General features: G+C 37.3%; 1 protein-coding gene across 1 annotated transcript; it reads right to left on the reverse strand.

Moving 5' to 3' along the window:
* Positions 1-13,505: 13,505 nt before the first annotated feature.
* On the reverse strand, positions 13,506-16,159 carry LOC125935239 (follitropin subunit beta). Its single transcript, XM_049648894.1, has 2 exons — positions 15,658-16,159; positions 13,506-13,736 (listed from the first exon to the last, which is right to left on the reverse strand). The coding sequence occupies exons 1-2, from the start codon at positions 15,814-15,816 to the stop codon at positions 13,506-13,508; spliced, it is 390 nt and encodes a 129-aa protein (XP_049504851.1). The 5' UTR covers positions 15,817-16,159.
* Positions 16,160-17,465: the final 1,306 nt, after the last annotated feature.

Genomic DNA, 17,465 nt, shown 5'->3' on the forward strand with positions numbered 1-17,465 from the left:
AGCCTATTCATAATGCAAAAATGAGAAGGCTTGTTCTTAAGAGAACATTAAATGTGTGGCTGAACAAACATTTGATAAAGAGATTATGGATACAATTCATAGATTTAATCAACCCTCTCAGCAGAAAACAGGAATAAAGATGAGATAATATCGTCAAAGGCACTGCCAGTTTGAAATGAACTGGCAGATGATTACAGCTTTGAAGTAGAGGCTAAGGTCTGGGATTGTGATGCCTCCTGCTTTGGTTTTCTTCTTCAATATTACTTTGGCTATTTGAGGTCTTTTGTGGTTCCATACAAATTTTAGAATTGCTTAGTCTAGCTTTGAGAAGAATGCTGGTGCAATTTTGATTGGTATTGCACTGAATGTGTAGACTGCTTTGGGCAGTGTTGATGTTTTAATAATATTTATTCTTCCAATCCATGAGCATGGAATGTTTTTCCATTTCTTTGTATCTTCTTCAATTTCCTTCATAAGCTTTCTATAGTTTTCAGCAGACAGATCATTTACATCTTTGGTTAGATTTATTCCTAGGTATTTTATGGTTCTTGGTACAATTGTGAATGGGATAAGTTTCATTATTTCTCTTTATGTTGCTTCATTATTGGTGTATAAAAATGCCACTGATTTCTGTACATTAATTTGTATCCTGTGACTTTCATGAATTCATGTATCAGTTCTAGTAGACTTTATGGTATTGGCACAAAAACAGACACATAGACCAATGGAATAGAATAGAGACTCCAGAATTGGACCCACAAATGTATGACCAACTAATCTTTGACAAAGCAGGAAAGAATATCCAATGATATCCAAAAAAAGACAGTCTGTAACAACTGCTGGGAGAGCAACATGCAGAAGAATGAAACTAGACCACCTTCTTATACCATTCACAAAAATAAACTCAAAATGGATGAAAGACTTGAATGTGAGACAGGAAACCATCAAAATCCTAGAGGAGAAAGCAGGAAAAAAACCTCTCTGTCCCCAGCTGCAGCAGTTTCTTACTTGACACATCTACAAAGGCAAGGGAATGAAAAGCAAAAATGAACTATTGGGACCTCATCAAGATAAAAAGCTTCTGCACTGCAAAGGAAACAATCAACAAAACTAAAAGGCAAGTGACAGAATGGGAAAAGATATTTGCAAATGACATATCAGATAAAGGGCTAGTATCCAAAATCTATAAAGAACTCACCAAATTCCACATCCAAAAATCAAATAATCCAGTGAAGAAATGGTTAGAAGATGTGAATAGACAATTTTCTAAAGAAGACATCCAGATGGCAACAGACACATGAAAAGATGCTCAACGTCACTCCTAATCAGGGAAATACAAATCAAAACCACACTGAGATACCACCTCATGCCGGTCAGAGTGGCTAAAATGGATAAATCAGGAGACTATAGATGCTGGCGAGGATGTGGAGAAACGGGAACCCTCTTGCACTGTTGGTGGGAATGCAAACTGGTGCAGCTGCTCTGGAAAACAGTATGGAGGTTCCTCAAAAAATTAAAAATAGATCTACCCTATGACCTAGCAATAGCACTGCTAGGAATTTACCCAAGGGATACAGGAGTGCTGATGCATAGGGGCACTTGTACCCCAATGTTTATAGCAGCACTCTCAACAATAGCCAAATTATGGAAAGAGCCTAAATGTCCATCAAATGACAACTGGATAAAGAAGATGTGGTTTATATATACAATGAAATACTACTTGGCAATGAGGAAGAATTAAATCTGGCCATTTGTAGCAATGTGGATGGAACTGGAGAGTATTATGCTATGGATGGAACTGGATAGTATTATGCTAAGTGAAATAAGTTAGGCAGAGAAAGACAGATACCATATGTTTCACTCATACGTCGATCCTGAGAAACTGAACAGAAGACCATGGGGGAGGGAAAGGGGGCAAAAGTTACAGAGAGGGAAGGAGGCAAACCCTAAGAGACTCTCAAATACTGAGAACAAACTGAGGGTTGATGGGGGATGGGGGAGAGGGAAAGTGGGTGATGGGCGTTGAGGAGGGCACCTGTTGGGATGAGCACTGGGAGTTGTATGGAAACCAATTTGACAATAAATTATAAAAAAAAAAAGAAAAAATGAAAAAAAAAGAAAGAAATAAACTGGCAGAGAAAGTGGGTGGAACAAGTGTCTGACTTGTTGGATTCTGTAGGACCAGAGCACAGAGCTGTTTGCCTGTGAACATGTGCTATTCTTCAGGGAAGGGGAACAATGACCCAGAGGCTATTCAGAGATCATCAGGGCTGCCACTTTCACCAGGGGCCCAGGTAGCCAGGCTATTTTCTCCTCCCTGGTTTCAGAGTGCAGAGCCTCTGCAGACAGCCATGTGAGCAAGGGCTAGAGGGCAAGGAGCTTAAGGGAGAGGGGGAGAAGGTCACTACAGAGCTGTGGGGGGTGATGCTGCCACCCCAGGGACTTGGAAGACAGGATATAGAGGCAAAGGAGAGTAGTTTCAAGCCTTAAGACCTACTGGAATTTATCTTGCTAGGTTTGGGACTTGTCTGCGACTCATCACTACTTTTTTCTTTCCTATTTCTCCCTTTTGGATGGGAATGTTTATCTTCTGCCTGCCTTACTGTCTTATTTTGGAAGGACATAACTAGTTTTACAGGATCACAGCTGGAGAGCAATTTTGACTCAAGATGAATCATACCTTGAGTCTCACCCATATCTGACTTAGATGATATTTGGATGAGATTTTAGTCTTTAGAGTTGATGCTAGAATGAGTTAACACTTTGAGGGCTATTGGGTGGAATGAATGTGTTTTGCATATAGGAAGGGCATGAATTTTGGTCTGCCAGATATGGAATAATATTATAGACTTGTCTTCCCAAAATCCATATATTGAACCTCAAACCATGATGTGACTATATTTGGAGATAGGGCATTTATGCATGTAATTGAGATTAAATGAAATCATAAGGTCTGAGCCCTGATGTAATAGTGATAGGATTAGTGTTTGTATAAGAACATCCAGGACATATATAAAACAGAGGGGTGAGAAAGAAAAGAAAGGGAGGGAGGGAAAATGGGAGGAAGGGAAGAAAGAAGAAAAGAAAGAAGAGAAAGGAAAAAAATAAAAGAAAGTTTCCCTCTCCATTTTTAGTAGAATGTGTTTGAACTTAAATGTCTACCAAATTAATATAGACTCCTAATTACTTGTATATATTATGAATATATCAACTTCATGGTAACTACAAACTTCAAACCTATAACAGATACACAAATAATAAAGAGAAAGAAAGCCAAACATAACACTACAGTGATTTGTCAATCACAAAGAGAACAAGAGAAGAAAAGAATAGAGAACTACAGAAATAATCAGAAAACAAATAACAAAATGGCAATAAGTACATATCTGTCAATAATTCTTGGAATTTAAATGGCCTAAATGCTCCAATCAAAACATAAAGTGGCAGAATGGATAAAAAAATTAAGACCCATCAATATGCTGCCTATAAGAGGCTCACCTCAGACCTAAAGATATATGCAGACTGAAGTGAAGGGATGGAAAAACATTTACTATGCAAATGGAAGAAAAAAAAAGTCAGGATAGTAATACTTATATCAGGAAAAATAGACTTTATTTATTTATTTATTTATTTATTTATTTATTTAGGCTTCATGCCCAGCATGACGCCCAATATGGGGCTTGAACTCACAACCCTGAGATTGAGATCATAACCTGAGCTGAGATCAAGAGTTGGACACCTAACCGACTGAGCCACACAGGAGCCCCAGACAAAATGGACTTTAAAACAAAGACTGTAACAAGAGACAAATAAGGATATTCTATAATGATAAAGGGAACAATTCAGCATGAGGATATAGCAATTGTAAATATATATGCACCCATTGTTAAGCACCTAAATATATAAAGCAAATATATAAAGCAAAGAGAGAAATTGATGGCAATACAATAATAGGGGACTTTAATCCCCCACTTACATCAATGAGGAAATAGTATCTATGAATGACACATTGGACCAGATGGATATAACAGATATATATAGAGCAGTCCATCCCAAACCAACAGAATACACATTCTTTTCAAGTACATGTGAAACATTATCCAGAATAGATTATATATTAGGCCACAAGAAAAGACTTGATAAATTTAAGATGACTAAAATCGTACTATGTATCTTTTCTGACCACAGTGTTATGAAACTAGGCATAAATGACAAGAAAACAGCTGGAAAAAATACAAACATGTGGAGGCTAAACAGCATGATATTAAATAACCAGTGGGTGAATGAAGTAGTCACAGAAGAAATAAAAAAAAAATACGTGAAGACAAGTGAAAATAAAAACACAATGGTCTAAAATCATTGGGATTTAGCAAAAGCAGTCCTACAAGAGAAATATATAGCAATATAGGCCACATCAGGAAACAAGGAAAAGCTGAAATAAACAATCTAACCTTACACTTAAGGAACTAGAAAAAGAAGAAAGCCCAAGGTGAGTCGAAGGAAGGAAATAATAAAGATCAGAGCATAAGTACATGACACAGAGATCATACACACACACACACACACACACACACACACACACACACAAATATATATAAATTAAACCGAGACCTGGTTGTAGATTCATGAAGAAAAAAAGAGAAAGTACCCAAATAAAATCAGAAACAAGGGAGAACTAACAACTGGAACCATAGAAATACAAAGGATTAGGGGTACCTGGATGGCTCAGTTTGTTAATCATTCAGCTCTTGATCTTGGTTCAGGTCATGATCTCGTGGTTCATGAGATCAAATCCCGTGTCATGCTCTGAGCTGTTAATGCAGAGCCTGCTTGGGATTTTCTCTTTTCCTCTCTCTCTCTGCTGCTCCCTGGCTTGCGTGCTCTCTCTTTATCTCTCAAAAATAAATAAAAATAAACTAAAAAAAAAAAAAGAAATACAAAGGATTATAAGAAAATACTGTGAAAAATTATATGCCAACAAATTGGACAATCCAGAAGAAATGGGTAAATATCTAGAAACATACAGTCTTCCAAATGTGAATCAAGAAGAAATAGAAGATTGAACAGAATTATTATAACTAACAAAAATTGAATTGGTAATCAAAAAGTACCAAAAAGTAAAACTACCAGGTGGATTCACAGGTGAATTCTACCAAACATTTAAAGAAGAGTTAATACTATTCTCCTCAAACTATTCCAAAAAACAGAAGAGGGAGGAAAGCTTACAGATACATCTTATGAGGCCTGATACCATAACCAAAGAGACCCCCAAAAATCTACAGACCAATATCCTTATTAACATTGGTGCAAAAATTCTCAACAAAATAATAGCAAATAGCATACAATAGTACATTAAAAGATCGTTCACCATGATTGGGGATTTATTCTCATGATGCAAAGATGGCTCAATAGTTGTAAATCAATCAAATTGATATACCACATCAACAAAATGAAAGTTAAAAATCATATTACCACCTCAATAGATGCAGAAAAAGCATTTGACAAAGTACAATATCCAGTCATGTTAAAAACTCTCATCAAAGTGGGCTTAGCCTTATATGAAAAGCCCACAACTGACATCATACTCAATGGTAAAAAACTGAAAGTGAAAGCTTTTCCTCTAAGGTTAGAAATAAGACAAGGACGTACACTCTCACCACTTGTATTCAGTATAGTACTGGAAGTCCTAGCCATAGAAGTCAGACAGGAAAAAGAAATAAGAGGCAAGGCGCCTGGGTGGCTCAGTTGGTTGAGCTCTGGTCATGATCTCACAGTTTGTGGGTTCGCAGTCCGCGTTGGGCTCTGTGCTGACAGCTCAGAGCCTGGAGCCTGTTTTGGATCCTGTGTCTCCCTCTCTCTCTGCCCTCCCCTGGTTGTTCCCTGTCTCTCAAAAATAAACATTAAATAAAAAAGAAATAGGAGACATCTATATTGGTAAAGTTAAACTTTTCACTATTTGCATATGACATACATAGAACGTCTTAAAGACTCCTTTAGAAAACTAGTGGAAGTAATTGTTTCACTAAAGTTGCAGGATACAAAATTAATACATAGAAATCATTAGTATTCCTACACAATAATAATGAAGATATTGGAGCTGTTGTGCAGAGAGAGAGAGATGTTAGAAATGAGCCTTGGGGACCCCTGAACAAGGATGCTGTCTTGATCCTTTTAAGTGTTTTAGTTTTAGTTCCAATTCCATGAGCGTTCTTAAAGTAAAATCATTTTTTACTATAAAGAAACGTGATGGGTGTCTGTCCTTTGACACCAAAAAAGGCCCTGTCTGGAGGAATGTGGTAAACTGGCACCAATTTCATTGCACACTTAACATAGTCACATCTTCAGGGCTCACCTGTCTGAGCTGCTATATGATGGACTTTTGTTTTCCTGCTTATTTTAAGGACAGCTGACTTCCTGAATGTAACATCTATTATTTCGTTGGTTCTGAGTGGATATTTATTATTTTCATTGTTTAGTGTGAGCTGATTGTCTATATATCCATGTCATCACATGGGCCAACAGACCATATTCTATGTATGGACTTTTAATATGATCATTATGTATATTGCTTCAAAGTGGCTCAGATTGTTTTGTTATTGATGTTATTTGGTGATCTTTTCAGGATCTGTATTGGAGCTTGAGAAAAAAATGCTAAAGGAATAGACTATCTTGCTCTAGATGGAAATAAATGTATTCCACATATGGGAGCCTTTGAGGACTTATTGCTTAATAACTGAAATTCTTTGCCTAGTTCCTCTGTACTTTATCACTCTCACTGGACTTAATCTCTAGCATTTGGTCTAATCATTATTACCTCTCCCTCAGGGTCACCCTCTCTTTTCCCAGGTGAGGTGAGGCTTTGAAATAATTACATTCGATAGACAGCATCATATCTTAGTGTGATATGAATTCCTGGCTTCATTAAAATTTATCAGTGACCTGAGTGTTGAATTTTAAGGCCTACTCAAATGTTGCCAGGTGGTCTACCTCTAAGTGGACCCTCAAATTACCCTCACAATGAAGCCTGTGGAGAAACAGTGGAGCATTACTGTGTACACACAGGCATGGAAATCATGGGAACTTCCTGACTCTTGGATTCCCCACTTAATATCTCTATGATCATAATGCCTTAGGAAAGAGACTTTACCAGGGAAACAGGAAGGAGGCACTAGCTTGCCTTTTTTGGGGAGGTCTTTTTACTGGTCATCAGGGCTTTTCAGTGTCATTCCCTGAATCTACTTTCAGACTGAAAGACGAAGGAAGTTTCATTTAGGGAAATTGTGCACACGTGTGTACACACACACACACACACACACACACACACACACACACACATCCAGGCTCAAAGTTAAAATACTAATTGACAGGGGCGCCTGGGTGGCGCAGTCGGTTAAGCGTCCGACTTCAGCCAGGTCACGATTTCACGGTCCGTGAGTTCGAGCCCCGCGTCAGGCTCTGGGCTGATGGCTCGGAGCCTGGAGCCTGTTTCCGAATCTGTGTCTCCCTCTCTCTGCCCCTCCCCCGTTCATGCTATGTCTCTCTCTGTCCCAAAAATAAATTAAAAAACGTTGAAAAAAAATAAATAAAATACTAATTGACAAATTTTTCATTAGAAGCTAGTAATCTATGGGCATATATGTGAACAATATTAGATAACTGACTTTGTATTTGGTTCATGTGGATTGGTATGAAACATTAAGTTTCTTGAGAACTGTGGATCCCTAGATTAGTTAAGGTAGCATTACCTGTTGTAAACCCTCAAGTTTCAGTGACTTAACACAAGAGAAGTTTATTCTTGATACTAAGTCCTCTCAGAGGGAACAGGTGTGTGGGGTTATGTGGATCCTCTGGTCATTCAGAGACAGGCTGATGGATGTTCTGCCATCTTCTATACATGACTTCCAAGATTGCTTTAAGCATAAAACTCGGCCAGAAAAGAGAGGAAGTATTATTCATTTATGGGAAGGATTTATGAGCCAGACCTAGAATTAGCACACATCATTTATGATAACCTTCCATTGGTAGAACTCAGTCACATTATCAGACCTTTCTACAGGTAAGACTAAGAAAGGTAGACTAGTTATGGTCCCAAGAAGAAAAGAAAAAGGGTTCTGGTGAGCATATAACAATCTCTGTCACAGTCCAAATATCTAAGAACAATACAAGTTTCATCCTTCTCCCTCATGTCAAACTACCTCCTTGCCTCTCCAAAGAGCTCATCCATACTTGAGTCCAGTTCCAGGTCACTACTTTCCAGATGATAAAGGTCTCACCATCATTCCACACGTGGCTTCTTATGTGCTAGCAACCCATGAACTAAAAAGACAAGTTATCTTCCTTTTCCCTCTCCACCTAGTATTCAGTGATGAAGTAGTGGCACTTCTACACCATAATACTAATCACAATAACATTCCCATTCACAAAAGGGAAGACTAGGAGACACAGCTCATGGAATCAAGGATCAAATCCTACTGCACAAGCTTTATGAAATCCTTCTGCCTTGGCAGTTGACGAAATTCCTTAATTAGATGCTGATTCTTCTCTCTAGAGGAACATTTTTTTTTTTCCATGTCCTTGTTCTCCATAGCTTCTGGCTCTATCATCACATTTGAAGTAGGTATGGAAAGTGGCCCTCCTTGGAGTTGTACAAGTTTAGTAGAGTACTTTCTGCTCACCAACTTTTAGGACTCAAAGGTTGTTTGAATAATCAAAGGCATTTTTAGTCTAATCTTTTGGTTTTGTTGACAACTCTCTTAAATACTTTCATTTTGTTCCTGGCGCCTATAAAAATATCTAAAGTTCTTTTCCTAAACATGATCCTAAATCCTGATTTATTTATTTATTTTTTTGCTTCCTTGCAACTTAGTGGTTCTATTGTGGATACTATCTGAGATAAAAGACCTAGGTGATAAGGCCACACCTTAAATCTGTCTACCTCAGGACTGAATCCTAATAGATCTTTGTTCCTCAAATCCATTTTATCTCTCACTATTTGGGGTCTAGAAGCAATAACCTTTTATTATAAACCTCAAGTCTTCAAATTCCTAGACTTTTTCCATTCCCTTTTATGTCTATTTGACAAACCATAGCTTTAATAACTAGAGGGTAAAAGCTAATTCTGTTAACATCTGAACTCTTTGTAAACCTTTTGGCAAACTTTTTCTGTAAAGGTCTAAATTGTAAATTATTTTAGACTTTGTGGACCATAAACAGTTTTTGTCACAACTATTGAATTCTGTTGTAGTGCAAAAACAGCCATAGATAACTGGCTATGTACCAATAAACTTTATTTTTTAAAAAAGTTGATGGGCCAGATTTGGGCCATAGGCCATAAATTTGCTAAAAGCTCAGTAAACATGTGATTGGCCTTCACGTTTTTACAGCGGAAAGTTTTACTCTGATTATCACTTTTTTTATCCTATTGTACAACCACTAAGCTAGTGCCACATCTGCTATTTTTTTTGTTAATGCAGCACTCTACTTCCAGTGCCAATTTATATATTACTTAAAATGATGCAATTTTTCTTAATTGATGAACCCACAAATGCCAGTAGTTTAACCCAATAGAAAATTTCTTCATTGATCTAAAGTCCATCCAGTCTGCTGTAAGGATTGTTGATGTTGGGGCATACTACTCCATGCAAGCATTCAGGAATCCAGGATGACAGTGGCTCTGTTATCATCAACACAAAGCTTTCAAGGTCATCCCGGGTGTTGACATCTAGCTGATATAGGAAGAGAATGGATGACTGCTTATGAGAGGATTTTAGGGGACAGATATGGAATATCTCCTCGTACTTCCACTCACATTCTATTCACTGGAACACGGATATAACTTGATTGCAAGGAAGGCTAGAAAATGGAGTTCAGCTTTATAGCCAGGAAGAAGTAAGCACAAATCTTGGTGAACATCCTAAATTCTGCCTCAATTCCTAAATGAATATTAATGACTGAGCCTTGCACACTAGCTGTGTGACTTTAGGCTCAGGGCCCATCTCAACTTTCTTATAATGGGCATAAATTCAGGATTAAATGTATAAAGCATATAAAGATGCTTTGTCACTTGTTAACTAGCAAACACTTTGTGTGTATGAAAGAATATAATGAGTACCTGGATAGCTCTTCCCCAGATTATATATGTGTTAACATTATACCATATTTGTAACTTTGATTTATGTTAAGATATAAACATTGTAAATCTAGTTTGAGGTTCCTTAAGTACTTTCCTCCAGTTCCATTCATCTTTATCCTTCCTCGCTATTGTGAACTTAGTATTTATTAATCTTGTATACTGATACCACATTTTTAATCACTTAAACTGGTCAGTAAGTCAGCACTACTGAATTCTACGATAGTTGGCAAAATCTTTCATGGGAGGAAAGGCATGGTATTCTGTTAAAGCATTCCACGGTGGAAGATACAAAATCATCCCTCAACCCTCGTAGATGGTCTCAGGTATAGCAGCCTCTTGGGAATGAGGGAATGGGGATATAGGAAGTTGAGAGATAGTCATAGGTCAGACCATGATGAGCCTCATGTGTCAGCTAAATATTAAGATTTTATTTTGAAAAGAAAGTGGAATCCCATTCATTATTAGACATGATCAAAGTTGTGATTTGTGAGGAATTGACCCATGAGGACTTCTCAGAGGTAGAAAGACCCTTGCTATAATGCTAAGGAGAGATAATATGGCTTCTAAAATAGTGGTCCATGGGGTTAGGCTCTCAAGCACTTGGAGAGCTCACAAATGTTCTTTCTTGCTGCTTCATAAAGGATTGTACTTCAGTTTGGCATGGGGGTGTCTCAGGTGGAAAATGTTGCTCCTTCCTAGCATTTTGACCTTGATGTTCTAAGCTAAGTTGTAGAGATCACTCTACATCAAGATTATAGTCCTTCTACTGGACTCCTAAAGCACCTCACATTCATTATATTTTTTAATCTTTAAAGCAACCCTGTGGCATAGTTACCATCTTTACTCCATTTTAAAAGTGAGGAAAGTGATTCCCGGAGTAGTTAAATAGCTTGCCTAATATTACTAGAAAGAACCTAAGCTATGTTGCTTTACTTAGGTCTGACTTACCATCTTGACACATCATCTCTTTTAAAGCATAACATCTGGTATTTATTGAGGAATGCTGTGTGCCAGGCACTGTTCTAAGCCCTTTACATGTGTTTTCCCATTTAATCATCTGTATAACCCTCTGAGGTAAATATTATTCTCCTCATTTTACAGCTGAGGAAAAAGAGATCCAGAGAATTTAAGTAACTTGTTTAAGATGCTACATCTGGACAAGGTGATTAAGACAAGTTAACTCTGGAGCCATTGCCCTGTACTGTCTCTAACAGGAAGGCAATTATTTTGATTTCTAAAAGTATAGCGAGAAGGAAAACGTTGTTATAATTTAAAGCTCTTATTCAACTTTGCTTAATAAGCCCTAATTTCAGTGTGTCACAATATTGTAAAGAATATAAATAAGCCACGATCAGTACCAGATTTGAATGGGCATAGCTTGATTATCAATACTTACAATTTTGCTTCAATCTTTGTCAAAATGACTTCTTAATATGGTGGAGTAGTCATAGGAGAGCTGGCTAAGAGCTAGGAGGCCAGGGTTCCTTTTTTTTTTTCTTTTTAATTTTTGTTTTAGAGACATAGAGACAGTGTCTGTGCATGTGCAAGGCGGGGAGGTGTGTGTGTGTGTGGAGAGAGAGAGAGAGAGAGAGGGAGAGAGAGAGAGGGAGAGAGAGAAAGAGAGAGAAAATGAATCTCAGGCAGGATCCATGCTCAGTGTCGAGCCTGATGTGGAGCTTGATCCTGCAACCCTGAGATCATGACCTGAGCCAAAATCAAGAATTGGATGTTCAACCAACAGAGCCACCCAGGCCCCTAAGATGCCAGAGTTCTAATCCTGGTTCTGCCATGAACTGTCTTTGTGATCTTGGGTGGGTCAATTAATGTCCTTAGACTTCAATTTTTCCATTTCAAAAATTCAAAAATGAACTAGAAAATCTCTAATGTCCCCACCCACTCTGTGATTCTTTGTCTCCCACTGCCCCCCCCATCAGAAACTGAGTTCAAAAAATGATAGGAAATTTAAGTAAACACTTCTAGAAATGCGACAAAATTAATTTTAATGTTTCCAAAGGTGAGAACAATTAAATATTACAGAAGAACTAGGAATTATTTTTTAATATTCTTTCTACTAATATAAAGATAAGACATATTTTAGTCATTTGCTTATACATGAAAAAATCTAAATCTAAGACTGTGGCTAGCATCTTTATTAAAAAAATAAGATTTAAATAAATTAGACAATATAAGTATGAAATAACTCCATGACTAAGAGAGGTAACACCTTGAAAAGAAATCAACTCATGAAACAGTTTTAATATTTATCCTCTTGAAAGAAACAGATATGGGAGAACATGGATAGACAAAAGAAAAGATTGACATACAGAGGATTCTAGAAAACAGGTAGTTTTTCTTTTTCCTCCTAGCTAACTCTTTCTAAAAAACATATTTTTTTACACAAATGTGTTTGTAGATAGGATAAATGTATTTACTAAGTTGACAAAATTGCTTTCCAATCTACTTTCAAATCCACCTCTCTTCAAAGGAGTGAATCCTAGCCTGGAGCGCAGGGTGATGTAGTTTTTTTTTCTACTTCTCAAAGGGAATTTTTCAGGAGCCTGACAATATTTGTTCAATTTGTTTAAATGATGAAATAGATACGGGCTAATTTTCCCAGGTCCTCATTAACATTTCTTGCTTTTGCCCTTTAACTGAAAGGTTTGGTAGTAATAGTTAGAAATCCTGAGCTCTGGTAACCCCCATATACACTAAGCAATTCATGCAAGATGCATCGTATCTCAGTACTTCATGTGACAGAGAAGGAGAGGTGAGGTGGGGTTAATGCCCCCACTTTCATGGACTGATTGGCATTGCTGAAGGCAATCTCATCAGCCAGAGTCAAACATGCTCTTTTAGTGTTTCCTATCCCTACCTTTCAGATCTTACTTTCCTTAAGGAAGCCATTGTTGAATTTCTTACTAAATTTCAGGCATGATGCTAGGCATTAAGACTATAATCATGAAGATGCTGGCCCTGCTTTTGAGGGCTCAAATGTCTAGAAGGCTGCCTTTAGTACTCTGATCCATTCCCATCTTATTTCTGCCCTTTGGGCCTAAAATCCCTTCCTTTTAAGGAAAGGGGTTGCCTGAGAGGATTTCTAAGGCTATTAAATAGGAAAGCACCCACATGTCTATAAGTTAAGTAAGACTGAATAAAATTTATGGAACCAGGTTTATAGGGTTGAGTGGTGACAGGCTCCTGGCCCCAGCATTCTTAATTCCTGGACCTCCTCTGCCTGGAGAACAGGGATCAGGGGTCTAATGATCCCCTGGTCCACAGTGGTTTGCAGCCTGGGCATATGGACACACACAGACTTCTTGGATATTTTGGTCCTTTAGGACAAGGATAGGTCACCTGAAATGTCCATTGCTCTTTATTCTTTCATTTCACTGAAGGAGCAGTAGCTGGGCCCCAGGCCTTGTACGGTGCAGTCAGTACTGTCACTATCACACTTGCCACAGTGACATTCAGTGGCTACTGGATATGTATACAGGGAATCTGCCTGGTGAGCACAGCCGGGCACTTTCACTGTCTCGTACACCAGCTCTTTGAAGGTACATGTTTTCTGGTTGTTGGGCCTGGCTGGGTCCTTGTACACTAGATCCTGAGGAGTTTAGAAAGGAGAGGATTAGGTTAAAATATGCTGGAAGTTTCTATGTAGCATAATGAAAATGAGATGGAAACTTAATATTGCTTGTTCTAACATTTACCCATTAAAGCTCACTTAAGGAATTCCTAACCAAGGAAATATGATCTTATAAATATCCTATTTCCTGGTTCTGGAAATCATATAGAAAAGATAAGTCATTCCTTTTCCTACTCCTTATGTCAATATCAAATCTTAAATATTTCTCAAACTGTAGAGAAATTTTAAATTTCAATATAGAAAAAGATGAAAAGTGAAATATAACAGAAATTTTAAGTTGATTTTTGTACTTAGTCAAAAGCTGTATTAATGACAACATTAACCATAAAATACTGAAGTTTAATTTCTCAGAAAATGTTTCCAAATACATTGTCCCTTGGTGTTTATAAAAGGCCAAAAAAGACATAATAGGAAATGTTAATGCTTAGCTTAACATGACTATGAAAGCTCATGGCAAATTTTAAATATTTTACTGTTTTGTAGACATTTCCCTCCCTTAAATGTTGTATATTTTGCAGGGCTTTCGGTTTCAAAACATACACGGTTTGCATATGAAAACATTTTTTTAAAGTTTATTAATTTGAGAGAGAGAGAGAGACAGACAGACAGACTATGAATGGGGGAGAGGTAGAGAGAGAATCCCAAGCAGGTTTCACCCTGTCAGCACAGAGCCCAGCCCAAGGTGGGGCTTGATCCCAAAGTGAGATCATGACCTGAGCCAAGATCATGAGTCAGATGCTCAGCCGACTGAACCACCCAGTTGCCCCTGCACATGAGAACTTTTAATCCAGGCAGAATAGGTTTGTTCCAATCGTTTCTAGAAAAATTGTTTGCATCACGAGAGGAAATTTGCAGTGCTGCTTAATTTGTTTCAGTATCATGCTACCAGGTCTATTGATCAAACTCATTTACTGCCCAATAAATATATTTCATTAAAAAGTTATTTTCAGTTTCAGTCTATAGAATGAAATTTTGCATAGATAACCAGGTATTATAGGAGAACAAAGTAAACAAAGTAGAAACTCTTTACTTGAGTTAATGCAAAGAAGCTGAGTGAATACAAACTAGTGCTTTAATGCTTCTGTGCTTTGTTTTTCTCAAAGACATGAAGAAGTGAGTAGGATTGCTGATTCATTTTGGTTCTAATAGTCTGTATGCATTGACTGTGTTCTCAGGCTACTTGTTGCCATTTCTAATCAGGTAGACCAATAAGGCAGTTTTTATAATATGGCTGTTTGTGGGGCACCTAGGTGCCTCAGTCTGTTCTTGATCAGGTCATGATCTCATGGTTCACCAGTTCAAGCCCCGTGTTGGGTTCCATGCTGACAGTGCAGAGCCTGCTTGGCATTCTCTCTCCCTCTTGTCTGTCCCTCCCCCAGTCATGCTGTATCTCTCTCTCTCTTTCTCAAATAAATAAATAACTGTAAAAAATATGGCTGTTTATGTTTTTTATGTGGTGTAGAAACATATTTTGATACTATCTCTGTTGCAAAGATATGGCTTCAATTACAGAAAATGGCTTTTGGGGAATATTTTAGATCTGTTATTAAATATACGTATGTTTACATGTTTATCTCTCTATATGTAAAATCTGCCATAGCACTACTTTTTTTTTTTTTTTTTGGAAATGAAGAATTGGCATATTTCCAAGTTGATCAGATCAAATCTGAGGCTTCCCTAGATTTATCCTAATCAAATCCAATCCCAAACATCTAACTGATATCATAGCAATTAACCACAATCGTAACACAGGCAGTATTGGCTAAAGGACTCATGGCTATTATTTTGAAAAGTTAAAATATTCATAAAGTGAGAATTAATGAAGCCAGCCTTGTATAGACCCTTACCACCCTCACTTCCAGCAAAGCAAAGTTCCTACCCGGGTATAGCAGTAGCCTGCACACCAAGTAGCATTGATGCTCATGCAGAAGCGACATTCCTCTTTTTCCACTGTGATGGTGATGTTTGTCAGCTCACAGCTCTTGCAGCAGATTACTCTCCAGCAACAGAAAAGGAAGCAAAACTGGACTGACTTCATCCTGGTCTATGAAGCAAACAATTAAGACTATGAGAAACAAACAACAAAAAAACAAATAATTATAATCATTATGTAAGTTGGCCAAACCAAAAATAATTGATCTTCCCATCCTCCCCAGTCACATTTTGCTTCAGCAATTTTTTCCTTCCTTTTTCTTTCCTTCTTTGTTTCTTGAACAAACATTTCCTCTTATACTCCTTCTTGGTTTTTTTTTCTTTTTTTTGTCAAAGTAAACCCATATTGCAGGTCAAAACTCCAATATAATGATTTAAGCAGAGCAATAATATAAAGATTAGAGTATTTAAGTGATTATTCTGAGGATGGTAATTTGTGATTGTCATATTTGTCCATTCATTACCATTTTAAAGACTATTTTTGTTTAAAAAGAAAAAAGAAATTCTATACTATAAAATTAGCTCATCATTTTTAGCATCTCATAAATATCATCATTTGCTTTTGCTCACCTTTGTTTAAAATAAGACTATTTTAAGAAGCCAGGTGAATTGGTCTATGTAAAGTTCAATTGCTTGCTAAGAGTGACTACAGCATATTAACCATATTTAAGAATCAAGTTGACAAGCACAAATTGTCTACACAACAGTAGTTGAAAAGGTCTTGATTTGTTCTCCAGATCCTGGAAAACCTATAATTTTAAAAGTAACCATCACCACTTGATAACTATAGATGTCAAGACTCACCTTTGGTTGGCTGTCTAGTCTGGTGAAAGCTGTAGACTGAGTCATCTGAGTTCACCTTTTATACAAAATCATGTGCAACTAACACCTTGTGGATTTGTTGGGTATTAATAAGACCAATGTTACCCTGAAGCTTGCTGTAAGTGAATCAGTGTTTAGGTAGACAGGGAGATCAAGCCTTACTAAAGTAGTCTAAACGCAGTAGATCAGGAAAAATAATGTTACCAGAGATTATGATTTTGTACAAATTAAATTTGATATAGTAGCACACCCACTCCTTTACCTTGTCAAATTAAATGTGACTCTAGGTTTTTCTTTTGTATCTTTAACTCAGGGAAATCAGAATCCTTTCCAAGTATTGTTTTAGCCCTGTTGAGAGGGTGCATCAAAAGATATGATTAATAAATTACTCTCAGAGCAGCTTGAAAGCTGTAAGGGAAGAAACAAACAAATGGAAAGTCTTTCATTATCTGACTCCTATCTAAAGTATAAATTGTATTTGTCTTTACCTCCCACGTCCAGATCCTCTAATCTCAAATGTTATTCTTTAATTTATGCTTTACTTGTAATTCTCTAAATGTTCTGCTGATTCATTTCTCCAGATCTTTACATGTGCCGTGTTTGTCCTGCCTGAAATGTCTTTGCTTCCTACCTGTGTTCTCCAATACCATTCCCATCCCTGGTAAATTTCTCAACCTTCCACACTCACCTGCCAGAATTTAGGATGGGAAATGGAGGAGAGCTTTAATCACCACCTTCTGTTTTGGAATCATTAATATCTCTCTGTTTCTCCCAGTAGAGTATGAGCTCCTTGGAGACTGGGATTGATTTTTTTTAACAAATATCTATTATTTAAACAGTGTGGCTGGAACAAAAGAACAATGGTAGAAATATTAGGATATGATTTCAAAGATATAACAGAAGTCAAATCATGTAGAACCTTGGTTTTTACTG

This window comes from Panthera uncia, chromosome D1 (genome assembly GCF_023721935.1).
Source record: "Panthera uncia isolate 11264 chromosome D1, Puncia_PCG_1.0, whole genome shotgun sequence".
Lineage (NCBI taxonomy): Eukaryota > Metazoa > Chordata > Mammalia > Carnivora > Felidae > Panthera > Panthera uncia.